Below are 18108 nucleotides of genomic sequence, written 5' to 3'. Positions count from 1 at the left end.
AAGTCAATTAACACTTTAAGTTTAAAATGTAATGTTTAAAAACATTTCATATGAAATTCAGTTCTTTATTCCATTATTTTAAGTTTAATTCAGTTAAGTACTCATACATTAAATTAGCAGTAAGAACTACATTAAGCATTTAACACATTAAGTTAAATATTACTTACCAATGGTACAGTCATTGTTAATATAAAGGTGATCTGCAATTTCTCTATTTTTAACTGATCCACTTATATTTTAATAGGGTTATTGTATCTGTTGGGATAAAACTGGGGAATGAATCCTAAAGTATTGTTTAGTTACCACCAAAAGTTGAGAAGTAGCAAGTATAATAATCATTTGAAACAAATTAACTGCCTGCTTTCAAGCTAATCTGCTACTTGAGGTATGTTTGAACCATGTCAGAAGTGTGAGGCAAAATAATAGTTTTTCAATAAAAGTGGTGTAACTTTTAACCAGAAAAACTGCCCATTCAAAATGAAAGATATAAAAATCTTTATTTTACAATGAATAGTTTTAAATTCATTTTGAGAAGGGTTAGGTCACTTCAACTGCAGCCTTTAAACAGGCTTAAATTTATTTGTTATTTTTACTTTTAATTTTCTCCTTAAATCTAATTACACATCAAAAATGCTCATTAAAGGCATTAAAAATGTGATAAAAATAACATTTAACTAAGCTAAAGGTATTTTTTTCTCAGTAAATCCAAAGGACCAAACTAATTAGAAATATAATTGTTATTTCCATGAATAGAAATTAAGTGCACTATAAAATTGGTATTTTATGTTCACTATTTTAGCATAAGCCATGAAATACATTTTGTGACCATAAATATAAAAAAAATTTTGTTAAGCTGCATGTAATAATTTAATGTTATCCCAGTAATTTTGTTTTCTTGGTTTAAATATCAATTAATAAGTAACTTTTTTTCTACTGATAGATGATGACCTAGTGTTGGAAAATGAGTCATCATTAAAGAGCAGAACTGAAAGAACTAGATGCCAAGCTGTTTCCACTCAAACATCAATGTGCCTTTCATCTGAAATACGGACAAATGAAAATATTTCTTTGTGTGATATTAAAACTTGTGATACAGCTGTCCAAGCTGATAGTCAATTAGATACGTATAGCTGTGAATCTGAAGCTTTTGAACCACAATTTTCTGAAATAAGCAGAGAAATATATGTTGTTCCAGAAGTGATGGAAGAAACAGATTCATGTTATTCTGCTACTTGTAATAATATTACAGATAGCATAGAGACTGTGTCGTGCTCTGAGTTTTCCAATTTTCAAGTGAGTTCTTCCTTTGGAGATGAAAGTTCTATGTTAGAAAATTGCAGTTTGAAAGCAAATTCATCCAAATCCACCACTGTGTTACCTTTTTCTCGAACATTTTCTGAAATCTTTGATATGTTATCAAAGGACAAGTTTGGGCAATTAGTGATGCCTTACAAGTTAAATAAGCAATCTTCAATTCCAGTTGCAAGTGTGCCAGATCTCTTTTTTACGGAAAAGGAAAATAAATTTTTTAATAGAAATTATGATCTCATATTCAATGATATGGGGGACATTGATAGTTCAAATATGTGTTTGTATATGTTTTTGAATCAAGACCCATATATGTCTCATTTATTTAATTATATGCTTTTAAATATGCTCAATGAAAATGTAAAATCTGTTGAAATTTGTGATGAAGAAAACCAGTGGAGTTGTGTATTTAGAAAATCAGATGAATTTCATCCTTCATTGTCATCATCCAATTATTCCAACAAATACTTGCCTTATAGAGCTTGTGCTGAAATTGAAACAGAATCACCAGTTCATCTTGGAGAAAGTTCATCTAGTATAATCAGTAATGCAGATCAGGTTGAGATTAACAGCATTGAAGAACTGCCCATTGAAGAAATAGTTGATAAACAAGATTTGTCATCTGTTATTACTTACAGTGAACAGTCTTCTGTTCTATCCCGAGAATTAAATGCTTCAAATGATTCAGTTTTGGATGAAGTTCCAAATGAATTACTTGAACGCAACATTGAGACAGAAGCATTATCAACTGCAGAAATGATGTCTCCTGATACATCTGATTTGAAAAATGAAGAAGATGATAGTATCATCAAAAAGCATGCTCCAGTATGTCGAGAAGGCACATTTATTATAGAATCGCCAGAGTCATTACATTTGAAAGAATCTAAAATCTCTAATGAAAATTTTTCATACACTGCAGTACTGACAGCACTCATTACAAATGAGCAACATAAATCTGAAACTAGTTACCTTTTGTATGAATTGTGCAGATGTCAAAAGCCATATGAACAAATAATTGAAAATTCTTGTGCAGAATCTGGGTATGAGGATAAGCATATGAGTGTTGAACATTTTGTTTTGTGTAAAGCTACAACGGATAAAGATTGTGATAATATTTCAGGAAAATCTGTGTCTGAGATTTGTCATCTAATTTTTTTAAAATCAAATGGTAGCTCTGAAAAGAAATCTGTTTTAGAGTCGCCAAATACCAACAGTCCTTCTTTGTATCCACTTTTGCCTCAATATGTTCCCGCTGAAAGTTTAAACTATCATGACTTTGAGCCTCTTTCTTTGAGCCACAGCTGTGAGATTTATGTATCCGACAGCAGTAATAATAATGATATAAACTACTTGGAAAATTCTGCTTTAATACCAAAAAAATATTTAAAATTAAAATCATTGTACTCAGAAGAAAAGGTCATTGATGATGTCAGCTCAGATTTTGACACTGCAGATGACTCGCCTAAAGAATGTAAACTAGAACCAGCTTGCTCTCTTTTTCAGATGAATAGTTGTGCAGAATTACCTGAAATGAAAGATAATGTAGAAAAAACAAATAACATTTGCTCACTTAATAACTTAGGTGATGTTCCTGAGATCAAACATGCAGAGTGTCAGACTGAAGCTATTTGGACAACTTCATCTCTTCCCTCTCAAGACACTAAATTGAATGCAGTAAGATTTCTTCTTCTCCTTTTTAAAAAAAAATTATTTGATTACACAAAAGATTGCTTTTTTTAATTGTTCAACCTTCTGTGTGATTTAGATGTATTGGCTTTTTACTATAAGAAACTTTTTCAATTATTCTTACTTTCTCTATAACTTTAATGCATGGTAGAATTTCTTTTTTTCAGTTTTATTAAATCATAGATGCTATTTCTCAGAAGTGTTTGTTGTAAGAACGACAGAACTTCCAAAATACTTCATTAAGCTTTATAAATAGGTCAAAAAAAATTTTTTTTGCCGCTTTTAGGAAAAAAATCAAGGAAAAACTCACATTTTGGCAGTTTTATCAAAACCTTTTGATTTATTTCATTTTTTATTAGACGTTGCTTAAATAAACAGCTTCCCATTAGTTCAGTTGTTAGAGCATTGTGCTAATCATGGTGAAGGCCATTAGTTCAAATCCTAAGGGACCGAAAAATGTTGTTTCAATGACTTGTTCTTTTCAACAGAATTATGAACCCATTTTCCATACATATACAGTCGGACCTTCATATATCGAAGTAGCAAATTGCCAGAAAAAAAATCAATATATAGAAATTTCGATATATAGAAACAATCTTATTTTATCATAAAAATCTCCTGAAACATTAAAATTAAAGCTAATTTTCCTGTATGAAACCCAATTTGTAATTTATACGACGCATCGGATTAAATGAAAGTTAATAATTAAAAAAATAACAGAAATTACATTTTTGCGCCTTCATACATCTTCATTCTTCGGTAATTCAGCTTTATCTGCTACATAAGGGGATTTTTGTTTTGACAATGTAATCCAGAGAAAAGTAAAAAATCAATTTACTTAACTTGAATGATTTCTACTGAATCTAAAAAGACTAGGAATGATAATCAACAGACAAAAGGGATAACTTGAAACTGATTTTACAGTGTTACTGGTTACAAATAAGATTTGAAATAAAATTATGGGAATTTTAGAACTCCAGAACAGAACGACCTGTCTACACACCCCTCAACCCCAGATTCCTTATGAGTTTCGTAGCAACCTTTAGTGAACATAATTTTCTCCCCTAATTTTCATTTTCCATAAGGCAAACAGTCTAAAATGGAAAAAAAATCTACAAATGTCTCGATTTTTTTCGATATATAGAGATTTTTTTTGATATATAGAAACAATTTTCCTATGTACTGAACAATGAAATTTGCTTTGATTTCGATATATATATTTTGATATATGGAAGTTCGATAAATGGAGGTTCGACTGTATATACAGGGTGTTCCAGTTTAACCTGAAAGACCTCTAATTTCGCAATTATTAGTTCTAGATACATACTTCCAATTTCAAAAATGTTCAAAATCAGATGCATAGTTTGAAATCATAAAAGTTTGAAGCAATAATAAGAATGAGTCAAAAATGCAAAATTTAACTTTTATGCAATCCCTAGGTTTCCTAACTTATATTTAGGGAAATAATCTCAATTGAAAAATATTACTAACAAAAAACTTGACATTTGTGCTACCAAAACTCAAAGAGATATTCGAGTTCAAAGTTTCTAGTGACCATACAGAAGAAGAGATTGGAACTTATTGCCCTTTTAGAAGAATGTCAGATTTTCAAAGAAATTATTAATATTTTTTTATTGCTATTTAGAAATAAATGCAAATATTATGCCATGATACACAAAAACATACCACAAAACTGCAAACAATTTGAAAAACCACTCTCTATGCACACATACAATTTTAAATCTTTGTTAACCACTATATTTCCCCCTAAAAGGTGTTGTTAACGGTGAGTCTAAAGCAGTGTAAGTCACAAAAGGGTGTGTTTTATATCTCGGTGAATATTGATCGTGCTAATGTCAAACATTTTTTGTTGGAATTATTTTTCAATGGAGATTATTTCCCTAAATATAAGTTAGGAGGCCTAGGGTCCATACAAAAAAATCAATTTTGTATTTTTTGACTCCTTTTTATTTTCTTTTCAAACTTTCAATATCTTAACTCTGCATCTGATTTTGAACATTTTTGTTCTTGGAAGTATGCATCTAGGTCTAACGGTTGCCGAAATAGAGGTCTTGCAGGTTGAACTGAAGTAAGTAAGTTTATTAAATCCTATGGGCTTCAGACCTGAGTCTAAAATTGCACCATATTGAGTATAATTATAACTGTTGCTTGACCTATAACTTTGGCTCTTTTTTTTCAAATTATATGCTTAGAGATTGTGTAATTTAAAAATTTGCTATGAGTTTCTATCCTGGACCTGAAACTATTCCACATGGATCATAACTACAGCTATTTATCAAAATTTTTGACCGTTGCACACAGAATTATTGACCCTGAAACGACACCTTTTTTATGAAAATCATCAACTTTGAGAACGTTTTAATACTAAAGGCAAGAGCAACTCCTGCTATTTTATGTTTTTCAAGGTTCTATACTATGGTGAGCAGTTAATCCTATATTTGTTTCCAAGTGTCCTCGCGGCTTTAGTTGATATCTGGGCACAATCAAGGCCAGCATGTACCAAATAGTCCACATCTAAAAAAATTTGTCATAAGTCACTGATTGCTTTTGAAGCAAATTGATCGCAATTTAGCTTTTAGCATCATATATTCACAACCTTAAACTTTGGCCCCTACTCATGAAGCAGCAAGGCAAATTTGAGAGGAAAGAAGCTTCACTGTTTCTTATCACAATACTAGAAATATGTCTTGAAAGTTTCAAGAAAATAAAGGTGTCAACTATCAGGCCCCCATTTACTTTGTCCAGATTTTAAAAAATGACTCTTAAAAGGATTGATACTCAAGTAAATTTTTTTAATCCATTATAATCGTTAGAAAAAATATATCAATTTTTAGTGGAAATTTCTATTATGAATAACTGAGTGAACGTATTCTACCAGGGTGTGTTTAACATGCTATAGGAGAAATAAAAAAAATGGTGACACAAAGTTGACACACTCATGTGCATAAAATTGTACCACACGAAAAAATTCTCTACCCCATACCCTCTAGCTGTCTGGTTCTTTTTTAGAAATGGTGTTACATTTCTGGGATGTGTATTTTGTTATATGGGTTAAATTCTAATCCCTTACCTCTAATAATATGGAACATGTTTTGAAGATTTATTGAACAGTGACATGAGGTTGGGGCACTTGACAGTAAATCAAGAGTTCCAAGTATGTTGGTAAAAAAGCAATCTTAAGAGTGAAAATAAGTAAGTGAAAATAAAGTATAGGACCTCGCTTAACCAAAGTGGTCGGAACCGGACCCCCTTTAGTAAATCAAAAATTTAAGACAAACACTATATTGCTTACTTGCATTATACCTCTTAATTACCCTCTTGTTTTATAGCGACCAATTTTGTTAGGACAACTGAGGTTTTTACTAGCAAATGTCGACTGTATTTCAATTTCTGCTACAAAAAATATTTAACTCCTTGCTATTTTTAATCATTTAGAGTTATATCTTATAGCCTGAAGAAGATTCTTCTTTGCAAATGGATTTTGAAGATGCTGAAAATGTAGAGCTTTCAGTTACATATTGTAAGCAACAACTTCCTGAGATAAAGAATGTAACAGAAGTAAGCAATGAGTTTTCCAGAGATTCCTCTGATCATATGGTGAATGAAAATAGTTTGATGGATGAAATAACTGCTTTAAAAGATAATTTGAATCAACAGAATGCTGTTCTTCAGAGACTCAAGGAAGATTTAGAGGATGCAAATCTGCGATTGGAAGATAAAGAAAAGGAGCTTGAGTCCATGCACATCAATTACAGTAGTGAGTAAAGCGTTTTAGATTTAATTTCATATGACAACATATATTTTACCATTATATGTATTTATTTTTATTGAATTTGTAAAGATTATTAGCTGTGAAATAGGGTGTATAGAACAAACTCTTTTTAGAAGTTCAAAATTACATGTTGATAAAGAGATCCCTCTATAGATGCTCATATACCACGAAAAGTTTAATCAAGTCCAAATAGATTTGTCTCCCAAATGAAGCCTAAAGTTTATAATTTCCTATACATTTTGTTTTCTATACATATGTATTTTTTAAATTGCAGTAAGTTTTTTGAAAAAAAAAAAAGTTGACTGATGGAAACTATGAAGTTGAATATTATTGTTTAAAAAGAAGTTTTGCTCTTTTATGCAAATATTTTGGTTTCCTGCACAGTACTCAAAAATAAATATTTTTTAAAGTGAAAATTATACTTTTCATCATGAACAAATTAATTTCATCTCATGGCGCGAAAATTGCTTCTATAACTAGTCCTGCTGATTTGTTAGCAAAATGTCTTCTTGAATTCAAATATGAGGCAGTGAGAAACAAAGGGATGTAAGTGCCAAAACTTAAAATTTTGAGATAACCAGTGCAAATGGTAGGTTAACCTTTCCTCTGTTTTGTGGCAAAAGATAGGATTTGTAGCTCTGGTAGGTGCTATTATACAGCATGATTTAGAAAAAAAAAATTAATGAAAGCCTACCTAGGACCTTATCTTTAAATGCTTTCACTCAAAACTTGAAAATGTCCGCTTGCATTCCTTTACTTCTCACTGCCTCATATGATAGCTGTTTTCCTTCATTCATCATCCACACTTTTAGAAAATAGTTTCCCTCTATTTATTTTCACTTTTCAACAATATCATAGTCATTATTTTTATTTGGAGGGAAAGGGAGCATCATATAAACTGTTAAAATGCTTCTAAGGGCTAGAAAGATGAAAAGTAAAAAAAAAAAAAACCTATTGTAATAAGCAGGGAGACTTGAGTGGTAGATCTAGGATGCAATTCACATGTAATGTGAGATGCTTCCAAGATTTTTTAAAATACTTTTATAGTGTAAACATATTTTTAGATACAGGGCTTATACAAGTGAGGCAGATACTCTAGTTTTACTTTTAATAATTAAGTGAAAAGAAAAAAAAAGGGGGGGAAAAAACCGAAAATAAAGGGTTTTTGATGATTATTTGGATGTTTTTGGTTAAGTACCCTCTAAGTATTCCTCCTTGCTACAAATTTTTATCTCTTTGAACTTTTCACCTCTGTAGCCCTAAAAAAGAATGTTAATGGTTCATGTAATGCTTTACCCCTCCAAATAAAAATAATAGCTATGAAATTATTAAAAACTGAAAAAAACTGAGGTTAACTATTTCCAAAGGGAGGGGGCGGGGCAATGGGGGACAAAGGTCATATTTGGATTCTGGAGGTCATTTATATCAGGTTACAGTTGGTATTTTCCAAACATTATTAGATTTAATGTTTGGATTCAGGAGATCATTATATATTATTAGCTTCTGACAGTTCAGTTTAATGAATTTTAAAATATCAACACATCTGAAAAGTTTGTAAAGTTCAAAGTTGTATCTTTTTTGCCAATTTCCACTGTCATTGATACCACCGAAAATAGTTCTTAGCACCAACTATAATGATGATAAACCATTAATTTGTTCATCATCATCTTATTTGGCTCCCAGCCCTTTGTCTTTACCTTATTCAAAATGTCCAGCCAGGCTGTTCTCTTGGTTGTGGACCTCCAATTTTTAATCACAACAATAAAATCAGATTCCAAACAGTCAACCCAACTCTTTTTTGGTCTACCCCTTGGTCACTGTCCAAAAAAGAGACTGTGTTGAAACTTTCAAGACAGCTCTTGTCATTTTCCATTCTCATGAGGTGATTGGCCATCTCATTCGATTCAGTTTAATGAATTTTAAACAATCAGAATCTCTAAAGAGTTTCTAAAAAGTTCAAAGTTGTATCTTTGTCACCAATATCCATTGTCATTGATAGCACCGAAAATACATTTGACTCTTGATTTAACGACTTTCAAGGGACCACAAAAAATCGTCTTTCAGTAGAATTTGGTTTTCAAGAGAATGCTTCTAAAACTACAGTGGAGCATCCCGGACCGTGAAAAGTCATCTTTAAATAGAGAAAGTTGTTAAATAGAGCATCGTTAAACAGAGAACCAACTATAGTTCATAACATGTTTCTTTCAAAGATGGCAGACATTTTCTTTTCTCTTGCTGTTAATGACCACATTTCAAACTTGTATTTTCAAACTGATCTTATGGGAGTTTTATAAATTAACATTTTTTTTTTAGTTCTTTTATTAATCAGGTGGGATTTTAATTGATTGCTAAGAACAAATAGGCAGCAATTGGCAACAAAAATTTTCTTTTTGATCTTATAGTTGATTTCATTTTGATATTCTATCTCAGATCCCAAGTAAGTGAACTTATGAACACTTTTAACTAGAGATTGCTCGATGTCAAAGAAATAATCAGAATATTTTCTCTTTCCACAAAAAATGTATGCATCCCTGCATTTCTAGCAGCCATTTGTAGTACAAGAAAAAAAATCTTTCAGTGCACTTTCAGATGTTGTGATGATGTGTATGTCATCTGGGTAAGCCTGAATTTGCATTGGTTTGATAAATATTGTTTCCCTTGTATTTATATCAGCACCTCTGATAACCTTTCCCTGTAGGAGTCACTGTTAATAGAAGGCATGCAATACCATCCCCTTGACTAGCACATTTAACGATCTTAAAAGACCTGGACAATGCTCCATTTATATATACCACAGAAAGAGTATTTGTAAATATCAGCTTCAGGAGATTAAATTTTTTGGTTATCAATTTTTTTTAAACATATGGTGACTTTCCATTCCAAATTCGCTACATTTTTCCAAAATTTGTCTCAGCATGAAAGTTTGTTTAATATAGTATTTATTTTCTTTCTGAATCCTCATTGGTAATTTCCAATTTGATTATCCACAATAGGGTGATAAATGTTTTTAAAAAAGGACTTAATATGCAATATAGAATAAGCTAATTCATCTGTAGTTTTCAGTTTATAACATTTCCTTTTTTATGAACTGGACACAAAAAGCCAAGATTCCATTCTTTTGGTTGAGTCTGTGACTCTCATATTAAGAGTATAATTTCATTAATTTGTTCAAAATGGACAATTTAGCTTTAACTTTAAAAATTATTATTTTTGAGTACTATGTGTAAGACCGAAATATTGCATAAGAGCAAAAAATTTTTTAAAACAATAATATTCAACTGCAAGATTTACATTGATCAACTTGAAAATTAAGAAATAAAAAACCTTAGTTAAAAAAATAGGGTATAGTTGGGGTAAGTGGGTCACTGGGGTAAGTGGGTCACCCCTCTAAAACTGAAATATGGATATAATTTTCAAATTTTTTTGCAGAGATCATGTTAAATTTTGTCACAGTGATTGGTTTTTCACATATTTGGGATTCATGGAATTTTTTTCCAAGATCATAACCCTTAGTCAAAAATAAAAAAAAATCTGAATTTTTTTTTTTTGCAAGTTCCAGCAACATTTCAAAGAGGTGATTCCAGGTTAGTTTTAATTATTTTTAATGATAATTAATTTTTCACGCATAGTTTAACTTAAAGTTCATACAGCAACAAGAATTTTTGTACAAAACATTATTAATAATTGTTTAAGAGGAGAGGCCCCACTTACCCCGTACATTTTTGCTATACAGGTTAATTGGGTCTCCTCACTATGGGGTAAGTGGGTCCCCAATAATAATTGGGATTCCAAAATCAAAAGCAATTCTGATTAAATATTTGTGTTGGTAAAATACAAGACAACTATGATGACTTAGTAGGAATTAATAGTTCAACTACAAAAACTGCTAAAGCTGATGATTATGTATTTGTGAAACATACGTGAAAAAAAAATCATTAAGATTTAAGTAGGTCAAATATTGGAAGTTGATGATACACATTGAAAAATACTGTTGAATTTGCAAAAACAAATAGAAATAGTGACACTTTTTACTGGCATAGTGCAGATGATGTTGGAATAACTACTGAGAATGAAAATAATAGTTTTTCCTTAGCCAACTTTACATAGATGCAGTCATTTAGTGTTTCCAATTTCTTTTTCAACTTATAGTTTTGGCAAATTTACTCAAATTGGTCTTAATCAACTGTATTACGTTCATTAAGCACACTTTTACATGTAAAAGTAAAATATATTTGCCTATAGGTATACAATAAATTTCACAAATGAAATTGTTTTGTTTTTAGTAAAATTTTCCGTGATACAGATTTGAAAGATATCTCATAAATGGATGCATTTATAAAAAAATAATTTAACATTAAAAAAAATTACATACTTTATCATGTAAGACCCCCTTACCCCATTTTTAGATACGCTTCGTTTAAATTCAAATAAAAGGAGGGTGACCCACTTACCCATTACTATGGGGTAAGTGGGACATCCATCTGAGTTTTTAAAAAATATAATCGTTAAGAACATTTAAAGCATTATTTTAGAAAATGATGATGAAATTTTGTTTATTAATAATATCCAAGATAAAAGAAGACAATAACTTTAATTTTTTTTGTTCCAGGTTTCAAAAACTAACCATTCTCAAAAGAGGTCCCACTTACCCCAACCAACCGTATTGTTGAATTATAAATTTTAAACCTCATCTGGAAGACTTAAATATTTTTTCATTTTAATTATATTTTTGTGGTATGTGTGGCTTAAGCTCAACTTTTTATCAAATTGAAATTTTGAATCCCCCCCCCCCTCCCTGCTCAAAAAAAAAAGTTTTTTTCAGTACACCCTGTTGTGCAAAATTATCAGAAGTTTATTTGCCTTGTTTTCAAAAACAAATATTAATTTTTCACCTAGCTAAAGGAATACCAAAAGCATTAAAACTTTAATATACATAGACATGAATATACTATGCTAAAATTCAATATTCATTACTCTGTATATTAAATTTACTAAGCCATTTATCTTATTATTATTTTCTGTACTGTATCCTGTGTACTGTATTAAGTCGTCCTTTGTTTTTAGGCCATGGGGAGATTGTTATAATAAATGCTGTAAAAGAAATTGATGATAAATTGTGTCAGACTAATTTTGATGAAAATTTTTCAAGGTTTGAAGCGTTAGACCAGGAAGTGAAATCGTTAAGGTAAATTCAGTTTTCACCATATAAAAGTAAATTATAAAAAAATTGCCGTGTTGTAATTATTTTGTGCTTTTTATATACAAATACAAAAGTGACGACCAGCAACAGACTCTGGGCCCAGCTAGACTGGTTCCTAGTCAATTTACAGTCCCCAGTGAAGATCAATGGCCCTCTTAAAACTATTTACTTCCTTGCTCATTACCACCTCTTCCGGTAAGCTATTCCAAGGTTCCACTACCCTGCTATAATAATAATTTTTCCTAATATCCATGTTAGCCTGAGATTTAAATAGCTTAAAACAATGACCCCTTGTCCTGTTTTCAGTGCTAAACTTCAGCATTTCATTTTAATAAATTTAAACAACTGAATCATGTCCCCTCGGTCTCTTCTTTGCTCAAGACTGTACATTTTTAGCCTAAGCCTGGAATCAGTCTAAATGAGAAAATCCATTTATTAGCCTTGTAGCCCGCCTTTGAACCTTTTCCAATACATTAATATCTTTCTTAAGATAAGGAGACCAAAACTGAACAGCATACTCCAAATGAGGTCTTACCAAACTTCTATATAAGGGCATTATAACTTCTTTAGATTTGTTTGAAATAGATCTATTGATAAACCCAAGCATCTTATTGGCTTTGTTAATAGTTTCAAAGGCTAAAATAATTAGCTGGTTAGATACAGTTTTATTGGATGTGCTTAAATCTTTATTTGTAATTAGTATTGATACTAAGATAGATCAATGTATTAAAAGACATATAAATTCAAAGCATCTTGTTTATTTTTGTATTATTTTAAATCAGGGGTGCCCACAAGAAGGGGGGGGATTATGGCACAAGGTGTGCCATCAAAATTATTGGGGGGGGGGAGGATTTTTAACTTTTTTTTAATTTAAATTTATTTATTGCTTTCTTTTTTATTTATATTGTTTTATTTTATTCTGTTTATATTTCATTTCATTTATTTATTCAGTTTGTGTGTGTATGTGGCATAGCACAGAACTTTTCTAATAAAATAATAATAATAATAATAGTTAAAAATAAATAAATAAATAAAAAATATTTAAAAAATAATTTAATTTAAAAAAAGAGCTAAAAATAAAAAATGGAAAAAAGGGTGAGAAAATGGGGGGAGGGGGGATTTGGGCCATTGAACTTGGAGGGGATGGGCACCCCTGTTTTAAATATTTGTTAGAAATCATCAAGCATGGTTTTTAAAAGGATTGATTCAGAATCGGTGCCTTTTTCTAATAGAAGATGAGTTGAGTTTAAAAGAAAAAATCTATAATTTTTGGTTCAAAACTTTTTTGAAATTCTAAATTCCAAATATATTCTTATTTATCAATCTACGTAATAATCTTTTCAACATTGCTTAGCAGAAATATTTCAGATCTCTGTCAATAATTGTGTAGGGTGATTTACCAGTGGTTGACCATTCGAGCACTAATATGTACAAAACAAGAATAAATTAGTGGGTATTTTCAATTTGATTGCTGGAACTAATTTCTAGCATCCCATGAAATACTGGGTTATAATTTATAGTTATTACTCAGGTTTTAATTGGAATTAAGGACGGTACACTTACAATGACATCTAGAAAACTTCCCAAGAAAGTCACTTTTCTTACTAGTGAGAATTGTCTTGAGATGAAATGTTTAATTGCATTTCTTGAAGTTAAGTTTAATTCTAGTGATTTGTTTACTGCTGCTTACTTGAGGTATGCTGTTCGCCCATGTGTGCTCTAAGTAAAAATTGCATTTAATAACCAACCATTTATGCTTTAATTAAGGGGTGGTCAGTAAATGCTATTAATGCCAGTAATTGACAGTGAAGTAATGAACCTGTATGGTTTTAAAGTGTTTTTTTCTTTTTTCAAAACCAAAGTTATCACAAACATTCTTGTGCTTAAGATAAAATACAATAGATTTTTTATCCAGAAAAAAAGTTTTTTTTAACCAGTAACTGGGGCCCAGTCTATGGAGAGACTCGACACGGAATTGGAATGGTGTAGATTCGAGAGGATAAGGTTATGCAGTGGCGTACCTAGCATGAGTGACACCCGGGGTGGAAATTGGTGGTGTCCCCCCTCCTGAAAAATTTTCAAATTTGTAATCTTAAAAATGCATTTTAGCTTCAGATTTTTCAAAAATTTGCAATTCCAATTCAGGTGTCACCCCACAGACGGGTGACAGTCGGAGCGGACCGCCCCCGTCCCCCCCCCCCCGTAGTGATGCCACTGGGTTATGGGAAGGGGGCTTGGCTCTAAAACTGACATGTGCTTTACTACTGTTAAATATAATATGTATGAAATACTATTGAATGTTATATCTATATACAGGATGCTAAAAAAGGAACTTTGCTACATATGAAGCACTAGCAGAAATCCACTGAACCAATCAACCAAAAATTTTTAGATACAGTATTTGAACATATGTACTCGATACTGTGAGAATTTTAAACAGCACAGTACTTATGATTGCGGTTATGGTAATAAAATTTCGAATTGCAGCACCCACTTTTTTGCGCTAATTGATCTGCATATTGAAAAATCTTGAATGGTGTTGGAACGAGTGGCATGTGACAAAAATTACAGGCTTAAAGCATTTGAGAAGATGATAATTTTTAGTCCTAGTGACAATGTAAGAGCGGAGGATTTTGGACGTACTTTTCATAACTCATAGGATTAGACTGCAGTAGAAGTAAAACCAGTCCCTAAACACCACATGGAAATCATTGCTTGAAGAAAAAGCTTTGAAAATGCAAAGTGAAAACAGTTTTTTCAGTCAGTGCTCGAATTTGAAAACAAGCAAATTTCGTCCGCAACACACCAATCGTTCCACTGCCATTTGTAGTTTTTCAATACGCTGATCAGTTTATGCATGTTGTCTTTTGAAAAATTCTCATATTTGTTCACAGTAACCTTAACCTTAATCATTGTGTTATTTAAAATCATAATCGCCAGTGTATATTTTTAAATAATCATAGCTAAAAGTTTAGCTCAATTGCTTCAGCACTTAGGCTGCTAGGGCTACGCTGGTACATAGGGAAAGTTACTTATTCACTTCCTTGATTATATTATTAAAGATTTATAAAGCTATTTTGGACAGTCAAGGCTCTACTGTTCTCTTCTTTTTGCTTTTTCATAATATGATTCATAGAAAGAAGTACTTTCAATACTTCTGTAAGATTTTGTGGTTAGCTTTCGTTTTGGAAATTTTATCACCCCTTCTAGTACAATTGAACTAGAAATATTTTTTTTCATGATTTGTTGCCTCATTTTCAAACCCTTAGTGATAGCATTATTTTCAAGAAATATCTTTAGCGTGTAAAAAATTAAAATGTGTCTGATACAGGAATAAGTAGATTATTTTCACCTTTTGGGGGCATTATTTTGAACAGTTCAGCCTGGCAATAGCATAGGTATCAATCTTCACCCCATGATTTTGAGAGAGCAACAAGAGAGGGAGAAAGAAATAATGAAAAAGAATTTCATTTTATATTTCGTACAAATTGTTGATTAAATTTATATTTTTGATTTGTACAGAATTTTGATTTTTTGTGTAATATCAAAAATGACAAAAAAAAAAGTTTGGCTAAAGCAGGATTGATCTTGCGGAGTTGCTCTGCAAAAATAGTGAAACTCCGCAGCTCCGCAAAAAAGTTATTTTGCTCCTCATTTTCCGGCCGAGCGTTTTAAAGCATGATATAGTGTTTAAAGCAGTTTTTTATTTTATGCTAGTGCTTAAAATGATAATCAAAGCTTAAAAACACTTTTAGTTAAGTGGTTCTCATTATAGTTTATTTAATTTTATGCAAAGTATTGAGCTGCTCCTCAAAATCACCACATATGCTCCTCAAATTGTTTCTCCAAGGTTGGCAACCCTGCTAAAGACATCTAATAGTCTTTAAGTATTTTTTAACCTAACTCTTATATCTAAGTTATCGTATATTTGTGTTAGATATTAATAGCCTATCTAACTTATACTCACATTTAACTGCATATTTTATCTCATGATGAACATGACTCATTATTGTATCGTATGGCTTGAAAACAGATAATGAACTAGACTCCTTATTTTACCAGAAGTGGTTCATAAAATATTTTTAATTTTAGTATGCATTTAAAGTTTACAAATGATAAATATTTATATTTTATTTCAGAAACATATGAAACAGTTAATTTCTAAAATCTATTTCTTCATTATTCTCTTTTATTATACTTTGTTCCTGTAATATTATCAGGGCTTTAATGGAATAAATTTTGGCAGCACTTTCACCTAATTTTGTCAACAAAAAGAAAACTATAAAAATTATTCGGTTAAATTTGAAATTTGAAAGTTATAAAATAAATTCAGATGAATGAATATTGATTAAATTTTCTAAATGAAGTTATATTTTAAATATTTTATTTTTTTTCCTAAAATAAATGTATAATTAATTACTTCCAAATAAAGTAAAACTATTTGTGTGAAATAAATTCTTATGAAAATGAATCATTCTTTTTCAACCATATAATATTTTTACTAGTTTATTTCTACCTTCTTGCTAAACTATATCTGTTTTGCATGCTTGACATAACATGACTTTACATTGCAGTCAGGTTCTTTTATGCTGCTTTAAGTTCTGTACTTTGCAGGCGATATTATTATGAACAGATATTCTTTTGTTGGCATAGAAAAAATTAACATAATCTAGTTTTCTGTTGCTGCTTGTGTCGAAAAACTGCTTAAATCAGAGTATGTCTTTAGTACTGTACTTTAAGTTATGTTTATTTTCTAAATAATTTGTCTCAAACATTTTGTTTCTTTGTTCTTCACAGGTTGGAAAATATTCATCAACAAGAGAAAATTGCTCATCAGAATATGACAATTCAGAATGTTAGGACTCAATTATGTACATCAATATCACATTTAAAACATCTAAAAGATGCAGCTACTAAGCAGTTAAAAAAGCAGAAATATCAAATTATGAAATCTGTCAAAGTAATTTACATTTCTTCTCATCATTTTGTATTGTTCTGTTATTTTTAAAGCAAATGTACGTTAAAATATTTCGATACAGCAGAACTTTGTTGATGTGCATTCTTAATATGAATTTCTTGTTATAACTATTAATTTCACCTGCACTTTTCTAAATGTTTCACATTTCACGAACATCAATGAGTTGAGCATTGATGTTACATAAATGATTTCTCTTTCCCCTGAGTACACAAAGCGTTACTTCAATTCAACAAATGTTCAATTTTTATTCTTTTTCTGTATATTTTCAGCCTTTGTTTCAGTATTTGACATTTTTCCTTATATACAGAATGGAAAAAATGTGTAATGTGAATATATGTCACGTGTTCTTATTTTTAAGCAAAAATCTGATAAAATTGACACTTTAAAAGAATGATGTATTGTTCAAGCTTGAGATAATATTGTTATCTATTTGGTTGAAATGATTTCTCTTTTGATATTCTTTATTATATGTTGCTTTTGAACAATATAATCATAATAATAATAAAATGTAATTCCTTGTATTGAAAAATGTTCTATGGAAAAGTTAATTTCTACTATATTATTCACCATTAAATTCTATTATAAGCTCATAGTATTTTCTTTTCACCTTTGGGGAATTTAATATGCTGCCATGAATAATGTCTAAAAAAATTGTGTAACATAGTATTTTAGCAGAAATTTTTACTGCAGCAAATAAAGCAGAATTCTCTATTTTCAATGATCATGGTGGACTAGAATAGTCATTGCAGATTCATGCATCAATATGCAAAAATTTTTTCATCTGCTCATCATTTTTTTCATTCTATAACCTTCCAATGACTGTTTTCCAACTGTAAATTAAAGTAATCCACTCAAATGAATATATATTGACCCTTATTTTTTATGTTAAAAAAATATTTAATTCTTCTATTATCTCTAGTATGAGCTCCATTGACGGATGGCAGAATTACATCACATGTTAATATCTTGTAACAATTGGTTTCTTTGTAAAGAGATTTTTGAACAGATAAATCTATTCTAAAGTCATTTTGAAAAGGATATGCATATGAAAAGATAACACAATGACTTAATTAATAACCTTACTAATATTATAAATGCAAAAGTGAGTTTTTTTTGTAATCCTTTCAAACTACTAAATCGATC

At 30.5% G+C, this 18108-nt stretch overlaps 1 protein-coding gene across 1 annotated transcript in view; it reads left to right on the top strand.

Annotated features, from left to right (window-relative positions):
• Nucleotides 1-18108, top strand: part of LOC129231723 (uncharacterized) — a 68646-nt gene that overhangs the window by 18571 nt on the left and 31967 nt on the right. Inside the window, 5 exon segments of the mRNA XM_054866085.1 lie at nucleotides 941-2635; nucleotides 2717-2982; nucleotides 6466-6783; nucleotides 11863-11972; nucleotides 16785-16947. Of these exon segments, the coding sequence (XP_054722060.1) occupies nucleotides 941-2635; nucleotides 2717-2982; nucleotides 6466-6783; nucleotides 11863-11972; nucleotides 16785-16947 (2552 nt within the window).

The sequence above is a fragment of the Uloborus diversus genome, chromosome 10, assembly GCF_026930045.1.
Source record: "Uloborus diversus isolate 005 chromosome 10, Udiv.v.3.1, whole genome shotgun sequence".
In the NCBI taxonomy this organism is placed as follows: domain Eukaryota; kingdom Metazoa; phylum Arthropoda; class Arachnida; order Araneae; family Uloboridae; genus Uloborus; species Uloborus diversus.
The sequence above is the reverse complement of the archived record's forward strand: the minus strand, read 5'-3'. Positions and strand labels throughout refer to the sequence as shown.